At 44.6% G+C, this 21,966-nt stretch overlaps 1 protein-coding gene across 1 annotated transcript in view; it reads left to right on the forward strand.

Moving 5' to 3' along the window:
• The window catches only part of DOCK2 (dedicator of cytokinesis 2), a 1,209,209-nt gene that overhangs the window by 618,625 nt on the left and 568,618 nt on the right, over positions 1–21,966 (forward strand). Inside the window, exon 29 of the mRNA XM_069763868.1 lies at positions 16,950–17,044. Coding sequence (XP_069619969.1) covers positions 16,950–17,044 — 95 coding nt within the window. The remainder of the gene's footprint in view (positions 1–16,949; positions 17,045–21,966) is intronic.

The following is a 21,966-nucleotide window of genomic DNA, read 5'->3' on the forward strand; positions in this document are numbered from 1 at the left end:
CAATGTATTTAGCTTTATAATGTGTTAAGTTTAACACACTAACACACTGGTGCTTGGGTACTAGTTCTTGTGCCCCTTGTGATGCTGTTATGCTGTTTTGTTCTTAAAGGGCCAATGTCACCCCCCTGCAGCCGTTATAAACTAAAATAGCCACCTTGTGCAGGATTGCAGACTGCGCCTGTGCTGGCAGTGCTGCCACCAACCTCGGGAATCCCTTACTGCGTATACCTTAGAGCTTACTGCGCCTGCCCCACAAAGATTTACACAGCGCAGGCGCCGGATCTGAAGAGAAAACAGCGCGGAGGGGGTGGCGCCGAAAGCCCCTGAAGATGTGAGTGACGGCAGAGTACCGTTCAAGCTGGGGATTGAGGACCCGCCTCCGTGGACAAAGATAGGTATTTTTGCAAAGTTTCAAAGCGCTTTATTTTAGTAATACCTGAACACAAAACTAAAAGAGCCACCATGTTAGAATGCGGCATTACTACACAAGGTGGCTCTTTTAGTTTATAATGGCTGCAGGGGGGTGACAGTGGCCCTTTAACATCTCATAATTAGGGTTGATCGATCACCCTAAAAATCGGATCGGAAAGGATCGGTCCGATCACACTTGAAAATCAGCGATCGGGAATTTCCGAATTCCGATCCTCATTGAAGTCAATGGGGATAAAAAAAATCAGGCACATCCAGTTCGGGAGGGGTAAAGAGTGTGGGCGGTGCATGGGTGGAGACTGTGCGTGTCTGTGTGTGCGGGCGGGGTCTGTGCGGGACCATCGGGGTCTGTGCGGGCCTGCTGGGGGTCTGTGCGGGCCTCTCGGGGGACTTTGTGCGTGTGTGTGCAGGCATTGTCCGATGGGACTACAAGTCCCATCGGGCTATGCCTGCTACAATGACTGTGTTGTTTTTTTTACATTCAACACATTAGCCGGATTATGGAACTACTACTGTACCATCATTGGCTAATGTGTCAATCACAAACATACATACAAAATACTACATACATACTACATACATACATACATACTACATACATACTACATATATAAACATACACCATATAAGGTACAAAAGGTGAAATGGTGCTATCAGAACAAACTACAGTATTCATATCCGTGCACCAGCCGGACTCTCCCTATCAGATATAGCACATATGAAAAAATGGAGAACGGTCCAGAAATATCAAAAATAACAATTTTATTGAATAAATAACAACTAATCAAAAGTACAAAATACAAAATATAAAAGACTAGGATCGGGAAAAAGGGGGCCCGAAGTCCCGACCAAAAAGATGGAAAAAATGGCCAGCATGGGAAAGACACACAGGCTAAGTGCCATACATAAATAAAGGAACCCTGAGTAATAGATCCGTTTGAGTCCAATGACTATTTACATCAGATATGTAGTGCGCACTACCTTCTGACAACACTCCGGTTCATGTATTATCACATTTGCTTACCCATGCTTCTGCCAGGTCGGGATCAATGCCCCCTGCCGCCACCGACGCGCGTTTCGCCTTCTTTGTCAAGGTGCGGTCATACATACTACATATATACTAAATGCATACTACATACGTACTTCATACATACATCATACTGCATACATACTACATGCATATACGACATGCATACTACATGCATACTACATGCATACTACATGCATACAACATACATAAATACTACAAACTACATACATACAACATACTACATACATACATGCATACATACATGCATACATACTACATACATACAACACATACATACTACATACAACATACATACTACATACATACTACATACATGCATACAACATACATACATACATACAATATACTACATACATACTACATACATACTACATACAATACATTCATACATTACAAACAATACATACATATAACATAAATTACATATAACACAGAGTACATACTCACCATTAGGGTTGAGCGAAACGGGTCGGTCATTTTCATAAGTCGCCGAATTTTGGCAAAGTCGGATTTCATGAAACTCGACCCGATCCCTGTGTGGGGTCGGCCATGCGGTACGCGACTTTTGCTCCAAAGTCGCGTTTCAATGACGCAAAAAGCGCCATTTCTCAGCCAATGAAGGTGGACGCAGAGTGTGGGCAGAGTGATGACATAGGTCTCAGTCCCCACCATCTTAGAGAAGGGCATTGCAGTGATTGGCTTGCTGTCTGCGGCGTCACAGGGGCTATAAAGGGGCGTTCCTGCCGACCACCATCTTACTGCTGCTGATCTGAGCATAGGGAGAGGTTGCTGCCGCTTCGTCAGAAGCAGGGATAGCGTTAGGCAGGGTACATTAACCCCCAAACCGCTTGTGCTGTAGCGATTTCCACTGTCCAACACTACCTTTTGTTTGCAGGGACAGTGGAGGCTAAATTTTTTTTTCCTCATTGCTGTAGCTCATTGGGCTGCCCTAGAAGGCTCCCTGATAGCTGCATTGCTGTTTGTACACCGCTGTGCAAACCAACTGCTTTTTTCAAAGCACAAATCCTGTTGCTCCTTCCTTTCTGCACAGCTATCTTGTTTGTTTGTCCACACTTTTTTGTGCAGCAGTCCACTCCTTGTTATTGCTGCCTGCCATACTTTGCTGAGATTACTGCAGGGAGATAGTAATTGTAGGACAGTCCCTTTTTTTTTTGTTTCATTATATCTCTTCAAGCCACTTTCTGCAACAGAAAATATACTCTAATACAGTGGCCCAGATTTATTCACTAGTCTCCCTGAAGAAAAAAAAAAAAGGGTGCAGATTAAAATTGGCAAATCTGTATCAGTGGCAGTCCTGTGTGTAATATCTGTGTCTCATTTTCCGGCACAGAAAACATACAGTCTAACAGTGGGCCTGATTTCTTGCCAATTCTCCCATAAATAAAAAAAAATAGTGGGAGATTAAGATTTGCAATTTTGCCTCAGTGCCAGTGCTGTGTGTGCCACCTGTCTCAAATTGTGTGCCACATTAAACCTAGTGTGTAATACTGGGCCAGATTTCTTTTAAATTCTCCCTGAAAAAAAAAATAGTGGGAGATTAAGATTGGCATTTCTGCTTCAGTGCCACTCCTGTGTGTGCCACCTGTCTCAAATGTTGTACCACATTAAACCTAGTGTGTAATACTGGGCCAGATTTCTTTTAAGTTCTCCCTGAAAAAAAAATAGTGGGAGATTAAGATTGGCATTTCTGCTTCAGTGCCACTCCTGTGTGTGCCACCTGTCTCAAATTTTGTGCCACATTAAACCTAGTGTGTAATACTGGGCCAGATTTCTTTTAAATTCTCCCTTAAAAAAAATAGTGGGAGATTAAGATTGGCATTTCTGCTTCAGTGCCACTCCTGTGTGTGCCACCTGTCTCTAATTTTGTGCCACATTAAACCTAGTGTGTAATGCTGGGCCAGTTTTTTTTTAAATTATCCCGGAAAAAAAAATAGTGGGAGATTAAGATTGGCAATTCTGCCTCATTGCCAGTGCTGTGTGTGGCATCTGTCTCTAATTTTGTGCCACAGAACATATACTGTATAAGAGTGGGCCACATTTCTTCAATATTCTCCCAGAAAAAATAAAAAGGGGGAGATTTTTATTGGTAGTGTCTGCATCAGCGTCAGTCCTGTTAGTGGCATATCTGTCTGCCACTGAAGCTGTGTACTGTTATACATTGGTCCTGATTTTCCCTGCAGTCTCACACACCTATAAAGGGATATATAAATCCAACAGAAGTTTGAGTTCACCTTGTAACTCGTTTTACAGTAACAAATACCGTTAGTTTGGTTACGTTTTTCAAACAATGAGGAAGTCTGGTGGAAGAGGTCGTGGCTGTGGGCGGTCATTGCCATCTGGTAATGATGGTGGTGGTGGTGGAGCATCAGGTGGTCATGGGAAAAGCAATATAGCACCTAAGTCTCGAGTTGTTGAGCCAGGTTTGTCGTCTGGCTACACAAGGCCTCGAAAGCTCCCTTTTCTGGGAGTAGGAAAACCGCTTTTAAAGCCGGAGCAGCAAGAACAAGTTTTGGCTTTGCTTGCTGACTCAGCCTCTAGCTCTTTCGCCTCCTCTTCTGAAACTGCTTTATGTAAAAGCAGTGCGTCGTTAGTGGATGTTCACGGTCAGGGACAAGTCGCTTCCTTGTCTTCTTCACCAAGAACAACAGAGAAGGATGCGTCAGGCGACACAAGGGGTTACTCCATGGAGCTCTTTACACATACCGTTCCTGGGTTAGAAAGTGAAACAGTTAACAGGCTATGCCCATTACAAGTTGAATCGGACATGGAGTGCACAGATGCACAGCCACAGCCAGATTACTATGCTGTTCCTTTGACTCAGACCAGAACATTGCCCTCGCAGTGTACTGATCCAGAATCAGACCCTGATGAGACTATGGTGCCCCATCATGAACGCTATACCACCGGCTTACACGGTGACACAGACGAAGTTGCACATGAGATAGAAGAGGAGGTCATAGATGACCCAGTTGTTGACCCCGATTGGCATCCATTGGGGGAACAGGGTGCAGGCGGCAGTAGCTCTGAAGTGGAGGAGGAGGAGCCACAGAAGGCATCAACATCGCAACAGGTTCCATCTGCCGGGCCCGTATCTGGCCAAAAACGCGTGGCAAAACCAAAACCAGTTGTAAAACAGTGTGGACATCCAGTTAAAGAAGCTCAGTCTGCAATGCCTGAAAAGGTATCCGATAGTAGAAAGAGTGCAGTCTGGCATTTTTTTAAACAACATCCAAATGATCAGCGCAAAGTCATCTGTCAAAAATGTTCAACTACCTTAAGCAGAGGTCAGAATCTTAAAAGTCTAAATACAAGTTGCATGCGTAGACATTTAACCACCATGCATTTGCAAGCCTGGACTAACTACCAAACGTCCCTTAAGGTTGTAGCACCCTCGGCCAATGAAGCTAGTCAGCAACGCTACATAGCTTCCCTCACTGTAACCCCACCATTTCCCGCACCACCTGCAGTAAATGTGCAGGTTTCATCGCCAGGCCAAAGCAGTCAGGGAATCACCAGTTTCGTAGTAGGAAACACTGCATGTAGGGCACCAGCAAGAATACCATCTCCAACCCTCTCTCAGTCTGCCACGTCCACCGGCACCCCCGCTAGTTCCACGATCTGCAGCTCTCCAGTCCAGCTCACCCTACATGCGACTCTCGTTAGGAAAAGGAAGTACTCATCATCGCATCCGCGTACACAGGGTTTGAACGCCCACATTGCTAGACTAATCTCACTAGAGATGATGCCCTACCGGTTAGTTGAAAGTGAAGCTTTCAAAGCCTTGATGGACTACGCTGAACCACGCTACAAGCTACCCAGTCGACACTTCTTTTCGAGAAAAGCCATGCCAGTCCTCCACCAGCATGTAAAAGACCGCATCATCCATGCACTCAGGCAATCTGTGAGTACAAAGGTGCACCTGACAGCAGATGCATGGACCAGTAGGCATGGCCAGGGACGTTACGTGTCCATCACGGCACACTGGGTTAATGTGGGGGATGCAGGGTCCACAGGGGACAGCAATATTGGGACAGTTCTGCCTAGCCCACGGTCTAGGAAACAGTTGGCTGTAGGTGTTCGCCCCCCTCCTCCTCCTCGTCCTCCTGCAGAAGCGAGAGCTTGTCCACAGACCGCAGTCACACGAGCACTCCATCCGCAGCTGCCACTGTTGCACACGAGGTGTCCCATTATGGGACAGCTAGTGGCAAGCGTCAGCAGGCTGTATTGGCAATGAAGTGTTTGGGCGACAACAGACACACTGCGGAAGTTCTGTCCGAGTTCTTGCAGCAAGAAACTCAGTCATGGCTGGGCACTGTACATCTTGAGGCAGGCAAGGTAGAGAGTGATAACGGAAGGAATTTTATGGTTGCCATAGCCCTTTCCCAACTGAAACACATTCCTTGCCTGGCTCACACCTTAAACCTGGTGGTGCAGTGCTTCTTGAAAAGCTACTCCTCAAAGTGCGCAGACTTTGCACGCATATCCGCCGTTCGCCCGTACAATCCAGCCGTAAGCAGAACCATCAGCGGCCTTTGAACCTTCCCCAGCATCGCCTAATCATCGACGTTGCAACAAGGTGGAACTCCACACTGCACATGCTTCAGAGACTGTGCGAACAGAGGCGTGCTGTTATGTATTTGTGGGAGGATACACATACACGGGCAGGCAGTTGGATGGCATGGTCGAAGCTACAAGACCTGTGTCAAGTCCTTCAGTGTTTTGTGGAATGCACACGGCTGGTTAGTGCAGACAACACCATAATAAGCATGAGCATACCCCTAATGCTTCTGCTGATGCAAAGTTTAACGCACATAAAGGAGCAGGCGTCTGCAGCCGAGGAAGAGGATAGTCTTGATGACAGTCTGCCATTGTCTGGTCAGGGCAATCTACAGGACGAGGTAGCGGGCGAAAAGGAGGAGGACGAGGAGGATGATGGGAATGAGTATTTTTTGAATGAGGAATCTTCTCCGGGGCCAATAGAAACTGGTGGCGATGCAAGGCCGGGTTCAGGTTTTTTGAGGGAGACAAGTGACGTAGACTTGCCTGAAACTGCCCCTTAACCCAGCACAACCGCAGATTTGACAACTGGAACTTTGGCCCACATGGCGGATTATGCCTTCCGTATCCTTAAAAGGGACCCACGCATTATTAAAATGATGACCGATGACGATTACTGGTTGGCCTGCCTCCTTGATCCTCGCTATAAAGGCAAATTGCAAAATATCATGCCACATGAGAACCTCGAACAAATATTAGCAACCAAACAAGCAACTCTTGTAGACCATTTGATTCAGGCATTCCCAGCACACAGCGCCGGTGATGGTTCTCACATGAGCCTGCAGCAACAGGGCAGAGGTGTTAGAGTTGCACAAATCAGAAGTGGCGTTGGACAGAGGGGTTTTCTGACCAGGTTGTGGAGTGATTTTGCAATGACCGCAGACAGGACAGGTACTGCAGCATCAATTCAAAGTGACAGGAGACAACATTTGTCCAGTATGGTTACTAACTATTTTTCATCCCTTATCGATGTTCTCCCTCAACTGTCATTCCCATTTGATTACTGGGCATCCAAAATAGACACCTGGGCTGAATTGGCAGAATATGCATTGCAGGAGCTTGCTTGCCCAGCAGCTAGTGTGCTATCAGAAAGAGTATTCAGTGCTGCTGGTTCAATATTGACCGAAAAAAGGACTCGTCTGGCTACCCAAAATGTTGATGATCTAACCTTCATTAAAATGAACCACTCATTGATTTCAAATAATTTTGCCCCACCTTTCCCGGCTGACACCTAGCTTTCCGATAAAAAGGTCTCGCTTGTGGACTGGTCTTACTGACTGTTCCAATCTCTTAATTTGCAGCAGCTGTTTGTCCAGCATACGACATGTTTACACCTCCCTAAATGGGCTAACTCACCCCACAGGGCCGTGGTCTCACCACTTGGTGCAAGCACCCGTTTGTCTGAAGAGGTGGGTGTGCCCATTTTTGGTCGACGGCACTGTCACTGGGTCCCTCATAGTACAATAAAGTGTCTCTGGTGGTGGTGGCACGCAACCAATGTCAGACACACCGTTGTAACATGAGGGGCCCTGGGCCTGTACCGCCAGCCACAAGAGAGTTTCCCCCCCCAGCTCATACACTGTTCTACCACTTGCAGAATTATCTCTCACAGCTCCACCAATGTTTAGTCTATGCGCTGACATCCTTCAATGCCTGGCACTGACAATACCAATTTGTTGACATGTATGATGCTAGTTAAAATAGTCAGGGTCAGTGTCCTATATTGACACCAGTAAATACTTAGCGCCAAATTACTATGTCTGAAACTCAGCAGAGGAGCCCACCCCTGTACCTAAGTATGCCACCCTTTTTTTTTTGGTTTTGTTGTTTTGCGAGACATTAACATCTATTTATTTTTTGGGAGTACTAACTGTGTCAGACACTCCTTCCAATCATCCTCCGCTGACCAATGCTGCCTGTGTACCCCTGTAAGATAATTCAAACTGCATTGAGCCTAATTTTTTTTTATTTTAGGCCTACTAAGTCTGTCTGCGGTCCCTCCTTCCAATTATTGTCCTCCGCTGACCACACCAATGCTGCCTGTGTACCCCTGCAAGATAATTCAAACTGCTTTGAGCCTATTTTTTAAAATTTTATGCCTACTAAGTCTGTCTGCGGTCCCTCCTTCCATTTGTCCTCCTCTGAGCACACCAATGCCGACCGTGTACCCACGTAACTTTTTTTCATCCTGCAGTGAGCCTACTTTGTGGTGTAAGGCCTACTAGCAGTCTCTGTCTGCGCCACTTAATACAGCTGTCCTCCTCTTAAAAAAAAAGGCTGATTTTCAGCTTGTCAGAATTATAAAACTGCATTGAGGCCACAAGTTTCGTTGTGGTCTACAAACTGAGTCTTCCGCTCCAAGGTGTTCTCTCTGTTGCCTCTCCCTCGCTTCTACCTTGAAGCTCTTGTTAAGTAGTTGTTGAAACAACACTGCATTAGGCCTACAAGTTGGATCAGGGTTGTAGAGACGGTGTCTGCCGCTCCAAGGTGTTCTCCTGGTTGCCTTTCCTGAGCTTCAATCTTCAGGCTCTTGTTCAATAGTTTTTTAATCGAACAACTGCAGTGGGGCTACTAGTTTGGTTGGGGCCTACTAACAGTGTCTGTCGCTCCAAGGTGTTCTCTTGGTTGTCTTTCCTGAGCTTCAATCTTCAGGCTCTTGTTGAATAGTTTTTTAATCCAACAACTGCAGTGGGGCTACTAGTTTGGTTGGGGCCTACTAACGGTGTATGCCACTCCGTGCTGTTCTCCAGGTTTCCTGTCCGGAAATTCAGGCTCTCGTTAAGTAGTTGTTGAAACAACACTGCATTAGGCCTACAAGTTGGGTCTGGGTTCTAGAGACGGTGTCTGCCGCTCCAAGGTGTTCTCCAGGGTGCCTCTCCCTAGCTTTCTATCTTCAAGCTCTTGTTAAGTAGTTGTTGAAACAACACTGCATTTGGCCTACAAGTTGAGTCTGGGCTGTAGGGATGGTGTCTGCTGCTCTAAGGTGTTCTCCAGGTTGCCTCTCCCTAGCTTCTATCTTGAAGCTCTCGTTAAGTAGTTGTTGAAACAACACTGCATTAGGCCTACAAGTTGGGTCTGGGTTCTAGAGATGGTGTCTGCCGCTCCAAGGTGTTCTCCAGGGTGCCTCTCCCTAGCTTCTATCTTCAAGCTCTTGTTAAGTAGTTGTTGAAACAACACTGCATTTGGCCTACAAGTTGGGTCTGGGTTGTAGGGACGGTGTCTGCCGCTCCAAGGTGTTCTCCAGGTTGCCTCTCCCTAGCTTCTATCTTGAAGCTCTCATTAAGTAGTTGTTGAAACAACACTGCATTAGGCCTACAAGTTGGGTCTGGGTTCTAGAGATGGTGTCTGCCGCTCCAAGGTGTTCTCCAGGGTGCCTCTCCCTAGCTTCTATCTTCAAGCTCTTGTTAAGTAGTTGTTGAAACAATACTGCATTTGGCCTACAAGTTGGGTCTGGGTTGTAGGGACGGTGTCTGCCGCTTCAAGGTGTTCTCCTGGTTGCCTCTCCCTAGCTTCTATCTTGAAGCTCTCGTTAAGTAGTTGTTGAAACAACACTGCATTAGGCCTACAAGTTGGGTCTGGGTTCTAGATACGGTGTCTGTCGCTCCAAGGTGTTCTCCAGGGTGCCTCTCCCTAGCTTCTATCTTCAAGCTCTTGTTAAGTAGTTGTTGCAACAACACTGCATTTGGCCTACAAGTTGGGTCTGGGTTGCAGGGACGGTGTCTGCCGCTCCAAGGTGTTCTCCAGGTTGCCTCTCCCTAGCTTCTATCTTTGAAGCTCTCATTAAGTAGTTGTTGAAACAACACTGCATTAGGCCTACAAGTTGGGTCTGGGTTCTACAAACGGTGTCTTCCGCTCCAAGGTGTTCTCCAGGTTGCTTTTCCCTAGCTTCTATCTTCAGGCTCTCGTTAAATTGTTTTTAATATAACACTGCATTTGGCCTACTTGTTTTGTTGGCCCTACTAACGGTGTCTGCCGCTCCTTGATGTTCTCCTCCACTGAACAAACCAGTGCCGCCTGTTTACTTCTGTTACCAATTTTGAACTGCATTTAGCCTACTTACTGATTTGGGCCTACTCACTGTGTCAGCCTCTCATTACAGTTGTACTCCACTGAACAAAGCAATGCCCCCTGGTTAGTCCTGTTACCAATTTTGAACTGCATTTAGCCCACTTTATTCTTTGAGCCTATATCTGTGTTTCCTCCTCATCCTGCCCATTGCCCAGCCAGTGATAGATGAGTCTGCTGGTACACTGACCCATAACACAACATTCCCCGTGCACGCTACACAGCAAGATTGTGACCCTGCTGAAAGTCAGGTTCCCCTTCCCGCATACCATACCACCTTACACGGGGACAAAGAGGAAGGTGCAGATGAAAGTGCAGGTTCCTTCATCAGGTGGGGGGAGGAATACTTGTTGGCGACGTCACTGGCACAGGGCCCCTCATAGTATGCAAAAGTGTCACTGCCGGTGGGAGGCGCCCCTGCCGTGCAAACACACCGCCATACTTTGAGGGGCCCTGTGCCAGTGCCAATGCCAATGAGTGGGCCCCCCCTGCTTGCTCAGGATCACAGCACTTGCAAAGTTTAAATACTTACCTCTCCCTGCTCCACTGTCGTGACGTGGTCCAGATTTCCTGGGCCCACTAAATACTTGAACCAGCCCTACCCCCCACAACTCTAGCCAATTGACCCCCAATTTCCAATGCCTTACTATTATTATAAGGTAAATTAAGATTGACAAGCTTCAGTAACAAGAATGGATGTTTTTGCCATTAAAATGGGCACTGTAGGTGTTTTCCTGGCCTCCACTCACTGCCGACTATGCTCCCCCATTGACTTGCATTGGGTTTCGTGTTTCGGTCGATCCCCGACTTTTCGCGATAATCGGCCAAATCCACTCGACTCGACTTTTGAGATAGTCGGGTTTCGCGAAACCCGACTCGACCCTAAAAAACTAAAAGTCGCTCAACCCTACTCACCATCACTTGTCACTTTGTTATTTTAATATTTTTTACAGGTGACACTGGCTTCGGGAAACAAACAATATACTGCCTGATCCGCAGAAATCCACGAGTGTCCCATGACGATTTTCCATGGAGAGCTGATGCGACTGCTCTCTAGGGGCTCCTGGAATACAATAACAGGAGGAAGGTATCCTCCCGCACTGTATTCCTCCACCACTGTAAAAAATAGTCCCTAGTCTCACTTTTGGCATTGCTGTGTGAGAAAGTTACCACTCAGCAAATGCCATAAAGTGAGACCAGTGAACTACAGTAACCTCTCAGTGATGCACTGCAGGAGCCATTGTCTCCTGTCAGTGTGTCACTGGAGGTCCAATAGAACGGTGACATCACCCGATGTCACTGATCTATAGGGGAGATCATCATGGGACACTCGTTATTAATTGGACTACGGCGGACAGGTAGTATACGGTTTATTATTTTACGTTTTTTGCAGGCGCTGAAGTATGGTAAGTATGGTGAAATTAAGAAAATTATAATACTTTTTTCTGGCTGTGTCTTAATTTTGTTTTTAACCCTTTCACTACTCTAGGATTAATAATGGATAGGCGTCTTATTGACGCCTCTCTATTATTGACCCGGCTTAATGTCACCTAGCAAGGTGACATTAACCCCTTATAACCCCATATCCCACCTCTACTCGGGAGTGGGAAGAGAGGGGCTAAGTGCCGGAATTGGTGCATCTTACAGATGTGCCATTTGTCATGTGGCTGCGGACTGGTATTTGTAGCCAGGGAGGGGGAGGGGGGGAAATATCCATGGCCCCTCTCTAGGCTATGAATATCACCCCGCAGCTGTCTGCGTAGCCTTTCTGGCTATAAAATATAGGGGAACTCCACATCATTTTTGGGGGGTCCCCCTATTTTAATAGCCAGTAAAGGCTACGCAGACAGCTGCGGGCTGATATTCATATCCTGGGAGGGGCCATGGGTATTAATCCCTTCCCAGGCTACAAATATTGGCCCCCGGGCATCGGCTTTCCCCCTCTGGCGCAGAAAATTGCGCGGGAGCCCACGCCATTTTTTTCCATTTTTTTTAATTAAACGCTCATTAAGAAACATCGGCCTTTGTATTATATATCTATGTATATATCAATCTATAGATGCATTTATCTGGCGTATTTTTTTAAAAAACTGATCCATTGCAAATAGTGAAAAACTGATGCAACTGATCCGTTTTTTTTTTTTGTTTGTTTTGTTTTTTTTTTTTAGAGAGAGAAAATGAAAGATGTGCATGATTTCAATGGAAAAAATGCATGAAATGATTGATTCGGAGGCCGGATTCATCATTTCACATCTCAGTTTCATACGTTTTTCGCTGGATCCGTCGCTGTTCCTTTTTGTCGCTAGGCAGAAAAAACGTTCTTCTGTACATTTTCTCCGTCCACTGGAAACAGCTTTTCTAAAGGATCTGGCAAAAAAACGGATGAAACATGTGGTCATTGGGCTTCTTTAACCCTTCCGTCGGTACGGGGCCATCACAAAGCGTTGGCACGACGTACCGACGGACGTTGTGAAAATTCGGCACAACGTGGGCAGCGGATGCAGTTTTTCAATGCATCCGCTGCACATTCTAAAGTCCCGGGGAGGAGGGGGCGGAGTTCCGGCCGCGCATGCGCTGTAGGAAATGCAGGACCCGACAAACGAAAAAAAGATCCCTTGAACGTTCTTTCGTGATGAAGGTCCGCCAAAACACGACGCATCCAGTGCACGACGGATGTGACATATCACCATACGTCTCGACCCATCGGCAATACAAGTGTATGGGAAGAAACGCATCCTGCGGGCACATTTGCAGGATGCGTTTTTTGCCCAAAATGACGCATTGTGACGGAGCCCAAACGACGCACGTGTGAAAGTAGCCTAAGGTGTAATCCGGTGCTAATACAACTCTATGAGAAAAAAACGGATCCGGTGGAAAAAAATGGATCCGTTTTTTCAAAACTCGCCGGATTGTGCCTGACTGCAAAAACCTGATGTGTGAAAGCAGCCAGATATATGGATAGATACATCTATGTATCTATAGATATATCTATCTATAAATATATCTATAGATCGATATATCCATATATAATAGAAAGGCCGATGTTTCTTAATGAGCGTTTAATTAAAAAAAAATGGAAAAAAGTGGCGTGGGCTCCCGCGCAATTTTCTGCGCCAGAGGAGGAAAGCCGATGGATGGGGGCCAATATTTGTAGGATATGAATATCAGCCCGCAGCTGTCTGCGTAGCCTTTACTGGCTATTAAAAAAGGGGGTCCCCCCAAAAAAATTATGTGGGGTCCCCTTATATTTTATAGCCAGAAAGGCTACGCAGACAGCTGCGGGCTGATATTCATAGCCTAGAGAGGGGCCATGGATATTGCCCCCGCGGCTACAAATACCAGTCTGCAGCCGCCCCAGAAAAGGCGCATCTGTAAGATGCACCAATTCCGGCACTTACCCCTCTCTTCCCATTCCCAAGTAGTGGTGGGATATGGAGTAATAAGGGGTTAATGTCACCTTGCTATTGTAAGGTGACATTAAGCCGGGTTAATAATGGAGAGGCGTCAATAAGACGCCTATCCATTATTAATCCTAGAGTAGGGAAAGAGTTAAAAACAAAATAAAGACACAGCCACAAAAAAGTATTTTTTTTCAATTTCACCATACTTACCATACTTCAGCGCCTGCAAAAAACGTAAAATAATAAACAGTATACTCCCTGTCCGATGCAGTCCAATTAATAACGAGTGTTCCACGACGATCTCCCCTAGAGAACAGTGACATCGGGTGATGTCACTGCTCTTTAGGACCTCCAGTGACAAACTGACAGGAGACAATGGCTCCTGCAGTGCATCACTGAGAGGTTACTGTAGTTCACTGGTCTCACTTTATGGCATTTTCTGCATGGTAACTTTCTCACACAGCAATGCCAAAAATGAGACTAGGGACTATTTTTTTACAGTGGCGGAGGAATACAGTGCTGAAGGATACCTCCCTCCCATCATTGTATTCGTGGAGCCCCTGGAAAGCGGTCGCATCAGCTGATGCTGCTGCTCTCCACGAGAGATCGTCGTGGGACACTCATGGATTTCTGCGGATCAGGGAGTATATTGTATTTGTTATTTTAATATTTTTAACAGATGACACTGGCTTCGGGGAACAAAGTGACAAGTGATGGTGAGTATGTACTCTATGTTGTATGTTATGTATGAATCTATTTTATGTATGTATTATGTATGTTGTATGTATGTATGTAGTATGTATGTTGTATGTAGTATGTATGTTGTATGTATGTAGTATGTATGCATGTAGTATGTACCGTATATACTCGAGTATAAGCCGAGATTTTCAGCCCAAAATTTTGGGCTGAAAGTGCCCCTCTCGGCTTATACTCGAGTCAAGGTGGGTGGCAGGGTCGGCGGGTGAGGGGGTGAGGGCGCTGAGGCATACTTACCTAGTCCCAGCAATCCTCGCGCTGTCCCTGCCGTCCCACGGTCTTCTGTGCTGCAGTTTCTTCCCCTCTTCAGCAGTCACGTGGGACCGCTCATTACAGAAATGAATAAGCGGCTCCACCTCCCATAGGGGTGGAGCCGCCTATTCATTCCTCTAATCAGCGGTGCCGGTGACCGCTGATAGAGAAAGAAGCTGCGGCACCGAAGACCAGGCAGAGGGACAGCGCGAGGATCGCCAGGACTAGGTAAGTATAGCATATTCACCTGTCCTCGTTCCAGCCGCCGAGCGTCGCTCCATCTTCCCGGCCGGCGCCTCCATCTTCCCGGCGCCTCCATCTTCCCGGCGTCTGCGCTCTGACTGTTCAGGCAGAGGGCGCGATGACGCATATAGTGTGCGCGGCGCCCTCTGCCTGATCAGTCAGAGCAGAGACGCCGGGAAGATGGAGGCGCCGGAACGAGACGCCGGGAGCTGCAATCAAGGGAGGTGAGTATGTGTTTTTTTTTTTTTATTGCAGCAGCGGCGGCGGCGGCAGAGATTTATGTGGAGCATCTATGGGGCACAGTGAACGGTGCAGAGCACCGTATATGGCACATCTATGGGGCACAGTGAACGGTGCAGAGCACCGTATATGGCACATCTATGGGGCACAGTGAACGGTGCAGAGCACCGTATATGGCACATCTATGGGGCACAGTGAACGGTGCAGAGCACCGTATATGGCACATCTATGGGGCACAGTGAACGGTGCGGAGCACCGTATATGGCACATCTATGGGGCACAGTGAACGGTGCAGAGCACCGTATATGGCACATCTATGGGGCACAATGAACGGTGCAGAGCACCGTATATGGCACAGCTATGGGGAAATATGAACGGTGCAGAGCACCGTATATGGCACATCTATGGGGCACAGTGAACGGTACAGAGCACCGTATATGGCACAGCTATGGGGAACTATGAATGGTGCAGAGCACCGTATATGGCACATCTATGGGGCACAGTGAACGGTGCAGAGCACCGTATATGGCACATCTATGGGGCACAATGAACGGTGCAGAGCACCGTATATGGCACAGCTATGGGGAAATATGAACGGTGCAGAGCACCGTATATGGCACATCTATGGGGCACAGTGAACGGTGCAGAGCACCGTATATGGCACATCTATGGGGCACAGTGAACGGTGCAGAGCACCGTATATGGCACATCTATGGGGCACAGTGAACGGTGCAGAGCACCGTATATGGCACATCTATGGGGCACAATGAACGGTGCAGAGCACCGTATATGGCACAGCTATGGGGAAATATGAACGGTGCAGAGCACTGTATGGCACAGCTATGGGGAAATAATGATCTATTTTTATTTTTGAAATTCACCGGTAAATGCTGCATTTCCACCCTAGGCTTATACTCGAGTCGATAAGTTTTCCCAGTTTTTTGTGGCAAAATTAGGGGGGTCGGCTTATACTCGGGTCGGCTTATACTCGAGTATATACGGTATGTATGTAGTATGTATGTAGCATGTTGTATGTAGTATGTAGTATGTATGTAGTATGTATGTAGCATGTTGTATGTATGTAGTATGTATGTAGTATGCATGTAGTATGTATGTATGTATGTATGTATGTAGTATGTATGTAGTATGTATGTCGTATGTAGTATGTACTGTATGTAGTATGTATGTTGTATTTATGTATGTAGTATGTATGTATTGTGTATGTTGTATGTATGTAGTATGTACGTAGTGTTTTTTTTTGTTTGTTTTTTTTACATTCAACACATTAGCCGGATGGTGGGACTACTACTGTCCCATCATTGGCTAATGTGTCAATCACAGTCATTGTGTGTGTGTGTGTGCAGGCATCGTCTGATGGGACTACAAGTCCCATCGGGCTATGCCTGCTATAAAGACCCCCGGCAGGCCTGCACAGGCCCCTGGCAGGCCCGCACAGACCCCTGGCAGGCCCACACAGACCCCTGAGAGGCCCGCACAGACCCCAAACAGTCCCGCACAGACCCCGCCCACTAACACAGACACGCACAGTCTCCGCCCACGCACTGCCCACACTCCACCCACACTCTTCCCCCCCCTCCGGAAATGGATGTGCCCGCACTACACAGGCTCTTCATTGGGTGGTTCATTCCAATTTCCGATCACATTCAAAGATCGGAATTGGGATTTGGAATTCCAATCATAGTGAAAATTGGTATAATTCCGATTTTACATGATCGGATCGAGCAACCCCACTCATAATATTTACTTATTTGTCGTACTAGGAAACACATACCATTGAGACAACCTAAGAACTATTTTAGATAAATTTCCCATACATTTACCGTAACTGTTTTTCTTATTAATTGAATAACCATAGCAATATTTATATATAATAATAATAATATAGTTTATATATTTTCTTCAATTTCTTCAAGGACTTTTTGATGGAGACATTTATACTGTTTAAAGATCTTATTGGAAAGAATGTGTATCCTTCAGACTGGATGACCATGAGCATGGTACAGAACAGGTAAGGAAATCTTTTGTTTTAAGCCTGTTATAATCACCTTGCACACAAAAAAATGATGACCCATACACATGAGCCCAAGATGTCATTCTGCTGCAACATTTTCATGAAGATGGCTGCCAGCAAGAGCGGCGCCTACAGCTAAGACCCTATGACGGTGATTAAAAGAAAAAAAAACCAGTAAATTAAATCCCCCTTTGTCCCACCCTTATGTGAAGAAACCAGAGTATATTTTAATTACCCAGACAACTATGTTTTTGCAAACCAAGAAGAATTAACTTTTCACCTGTATATTGGCTTGTGGTTTTAAGTGCTTACTGTATATCTGGTGGGTCAAGAAGACAGACTTGCAAACTAATATGCTATTTGCCAAATTCTACTGAAAATAATTGTGCAAAGAGGGAACCACCATACCATTAAAAAATACAAGTGCATTTTCATGGGCCCATGCAGTATGTGGGCTCCAAGGCCTAATGGGGTGCATATGACGATGCAGCAGGGCTCACCTTCCTGCCAATGTATAAAACAAAGGAGTATGGAGTACAAAATGCATATTGTGAAGTGGATTTTCATGGGCCCATCCACTATGTGGGTTCAAAGGCTTATTGGGGTGCATATGAATTGGTAGCAGGGCAGGCCTTGAATTCAATGCAACATTTTTTCAGGAGTCCCCCCCGGACATCTTTATGACAGGGGTATTGTGGTGCTTCGTAATTTTTGGCAGCCCATCCACTCACAGCATAGGCATAAACAGCTTAGGAGACCCACTGTTTCATAATGGCCCTTTAAAAAGATTAATGCCGCCTGATGCACCAGTAAAAAATAGGCTCTGTGACTTTGAGTCCTTCCTTCGTAAATGAAGCAAGATGGGTCTGCTTATGTGTCACACACCACATGGCCAGCTAGGGTTGTTAAATGTTACAATGACATTTCCCAGTGAATGCATTTGTAGTGGTTGAAAGCAATGTTAAAGTTGGAAAACGCTTAAAAAACGCAGAGTCTAAACTAAGTATAAGTAGGAGACGAAATTTTTGGTCTGGGGTTAATTATTTGGCCTTACAGGCAAGTCATTAACCTGCAAAGGATGTACCTTGACATATTTCCAATCAAAATCCGTTTTGGTTTTGTTTCCATGTGTTTTTTGTGGCACCGGGAAGAATTACATGAATCTCATGGAAAAAATTATTTAGGCTGTGAACTAGGAGTCAGGAATGCTTCCAGGGTGGATACATATGAGGTCCCTGTGTCATTTGAGCAGTGTTTCCATCGTTTTCAGACTTTTTAGACCTTAAAAGGACCCCATGGGGGACCGCAGTAAAAATATTCAGGTCTCCCATAGACTGATATTGGGCTCGTTGTTCTGGCCAAGTACCCGAGTATACCAATTTGCTGGACCCGAGCAACGAGCACCCGCGCATTTTAGTGCTCACCCATCACTAACTAACAGAGCTTTTTGTCTACGTGTGGGATATCATCGTGCTTAAAAGAAAACAAACTAAAGGGTCAACTTTTGAATTTTATCTCTTGCAAAAGTAAAAAAAAATGGGGCTAAAGCAACATTTTCATGAAAATAGATGGAAATTTTCAATATGACAACCTATTTAAATTCTGTGTAAAATCCTTGGAGTGGTTTCCAAAACTGTCACTTGTAGGGGCTTGCAAATGCAAAACTGTGCCCACAATCTGTTTCAGCCAAATTTGTGTTTCAAAACTCAAATGTGCTCCTTGCCTTCCAAGCCCTTTTTCCAATTAGAGGTTTCTGGCCATATGTGGAGTATCAGGGTGCTCAAAAGAAACTGAGTAACAAATTGTGGTATCAATTTTCTCATGTTTTTCCTCTCAAATCTGAAAAAAATTGGCGCTAAAACATTACAATTTTTATTATTTTTTTCCTTCCTCTTTGCATTGATTCCTGTGTATCATTTGAAGGGTTAAAATATTGAGTTACAGTCATTCTGAAAAATTTTAGTTGTACAGTTTTTAAGATGGTATCACTTTTGGGGAGTTTCCAATATTTGAGCCACTCAAAGTCCATTTAAATCTGAGTAAGTCTCTAAAGAAACAGGTTTTAAAAGTTTCTTGAAAATATAAAAAATTGCTAAACTTTTAACCATAATAAGATCCTAACAAATAAAATGGCATTTCAAAAATGATGCAGATGTAAAGTAGACTTATCCGAAATTTTGTGTAAAATATTTAAGAAATAACATGACTAAATGTTTTAACCACTTTACCTCCCAATCCTGTTTGCATCTTCACGACTAGGCCTAATTTTCCAATTCTGAAACATTTTGAAATATTTTCACATTTTTAATTTGTATCCCTTTAAATCAGAGAGTTATTTCACACAAAATAATTAATAAATAACATTTCCCACATGCATACTTTACATCAGCACAATTTTTGAAACGTTTTTTTTTTTTTTGCTGGGAAGTTATAATGGATAAAAATTCACCAGTGATTTCTCATTTTTTTTCAGCATATTTAAAAATACAACATTTTTTTCAGGCACCACATTACATTTGAAGTTACTTTGAGGGGTCGATATGACAGAGCGGTGTCACTTTTGGATATTTTCTAAAAACTACACCCCTCAAGGTGCTCAAACCCACATTTAAAAAGTTGATTAACCCTTCCGCTGCTTCACAGGAATTTTTTAATATGGAAGGAAAAAATGAACATTTCATTTTTTTTTTTTTTACCAAAGACCCACCTTTGATTTGGCCATTCGAACATCTGGATACGTTTATTTGTGAACCATTCCATAATAGATTTTGCTTTATGTTTGGGATCATTGTCTTGTTGGAAGACAAATCTCCGTCCCAGTCTCTGGTCTTTTGTAGACTCCAACAGGTTTTTTTCAACAATGGTCCTGTATTTGGCTCCATCCATCTTCCCATCAATTTTAACCATCTTCTCTGTCCCGGCTGAAGAAAAGCAGGCCCAAACCATGATGCTGTCGCCACTATCTTTGACAGTGTGTTCAGGGTGATGTTTGGCGTAAAGGCAACACAGCTCATATCGTTTGGCATTGTTGCCAAAAAATTCGATTTTGGTTTCATCTGGCCAGAGCACCTTCTTCCACATGTTTGGTGTGTCTCCCAGGTAGCTTGTTGCAAATTTTAAACAACACTTTTTATGGATAACTTTAAGGAAGAGTGGCAAGAAAAAAGCCATTTCTCAAAGTCCAGATTTGTGCAATGTACGACTGATTGTTGTCCTATGGACAGACTGTCCCACCTCAGCTGTAGATCTCTGCAGTTCATCCAGAGTGATCATGGACCTCTTGGCGGCATCTTTTTTCAGTCTTCTCCTTGTTTGAGATGAAAGTTTAGAGGGACGGCCGGGTCTTGGTAGATTTGCAATGGTAAGATACTCCTTCCATTTCAATATGATTGCTTGCACAGTGCTCCTTGGGATGTTTAAAGTTTTGAAAATCATTTTGTATCCAAATCCGGCTTTAACCTTCTCCACAACAGTATCACGGACCTGCCTGTTGTGTTCCTTGGTCTTCATGATGCTCTCTGTGCTTTAAACAGAACCCTGAGACTCTCACAGAGCAGGTGCATTTATACAGAGACTTGATTACACACAGGTGGATTATATTTATCATGATTAGGCTTTTAGGACAACAATGGATCAATCAGAGATCCACATTGAACTTCTGGAGTGAATTTGCTGCACTGAAAGTAAAGGGGCCGAATAATATTGCACACCCCACTTATCAGTTTTTGATTTTCCACAAAAACTTAAAATAACCATTACATTTCATTCAACTTCACAATTGTGTTCAACTTGTTGTTGACTCTTCACCAAAAATTTACATTTGGTATCTTTATGTTTGAAGCATGATATGTGGGAAAAGGTTGAAAAGTTCCAGGGGCAGAATACTTTCGCAAGGCACTGTAAATCCCTCAAGCAATGTATTTGTAAAATTCCGTGAAGCACCTGTGGGTGCAAGGTGCTCAACACACCTCTAAAGTTGATCTGGGAAAACAGCAACAAAAAAATCCCGCACAACTTTTGTTTTAGTCTCAATTTTTCATTTTCACAAGGATCACAGGAAAAATTGTTGAGCAATTTCTCGTCGGTGCAATACCTCAAATGTGGTCAACACTACTTTTAAATCACAGTGCAAAGCTCCAAAGGGAAGAAGCACTATTTTGGAGTTCAGATTTTGCCAGAATGGTTTAAGGTTGCCATGTCACATTGACAGAGCCCCTGAGATGTCAGAACAGCAGAAACCTCATATATGACCCCATGGTACAAAATACGCTATCCAAATATTTCATAAATAGATGCAGTCATCATATTGACACCACATGTGCCTCACAGATTTTTAGGAAGGAACAGGAATTAAAGCAATGTGGAAAGGAGAAAAGATAATTTAAACTTTACCCACAAAAATGTTGCAAAGTTTTATTTTTAACAAGAGAAACAGGAGAAACTGGAACATACAATTTGTTGGGCAATTTATCCTGAGTATGATGGTACCACATATGTGGGGGAAAACTTATGTTTGGGCACACAGCATGGCTCGGAAGGGAAGGAATTCTATTTGAATATTGGAGCTCCATTTTGGCTGGAAAAGATAACGGATGCCATGTCACATTTGATGAGCCCCTGAAATGTCAGCAGAGCAGAAACCCAAACAAGTGTCCCCATTTTGAAAGCTACAGTTGAGGAATTCATCTAGGGGTGTAGTGAGCATTTTTAAACTTCAGGTGATTCACAGATTGGTATAACATTGGGATAAGTAAATGAAACATTGCCATTTTTTCACTAAAATATTGCTATATCCTCACGTTTTTAATTTTTTTTGTAAGGAGTAATAGAAGAATGTTGTTAGAATGAATGTTAAAATTTGTTATGCAATTTCTCTTGCGTACACCAATATCCCACAAGTTGTCAAAAACTACTTTTGA

The sequence above is a fragment of the Ranitomeya imitator genome, chromosome 4, assembly GCF_032444005.1.
Source record: "Ranitomeya imitator isolate aRanImi1 chromosome 4, aRanImi1.pri, whole genome shotgun sequence".
NCBI lineage: Eukaryota > Metazoa > Chordata > Amphibia > Anura > Dendrobatidae > Ranitomeya > Ranitomeya imitator.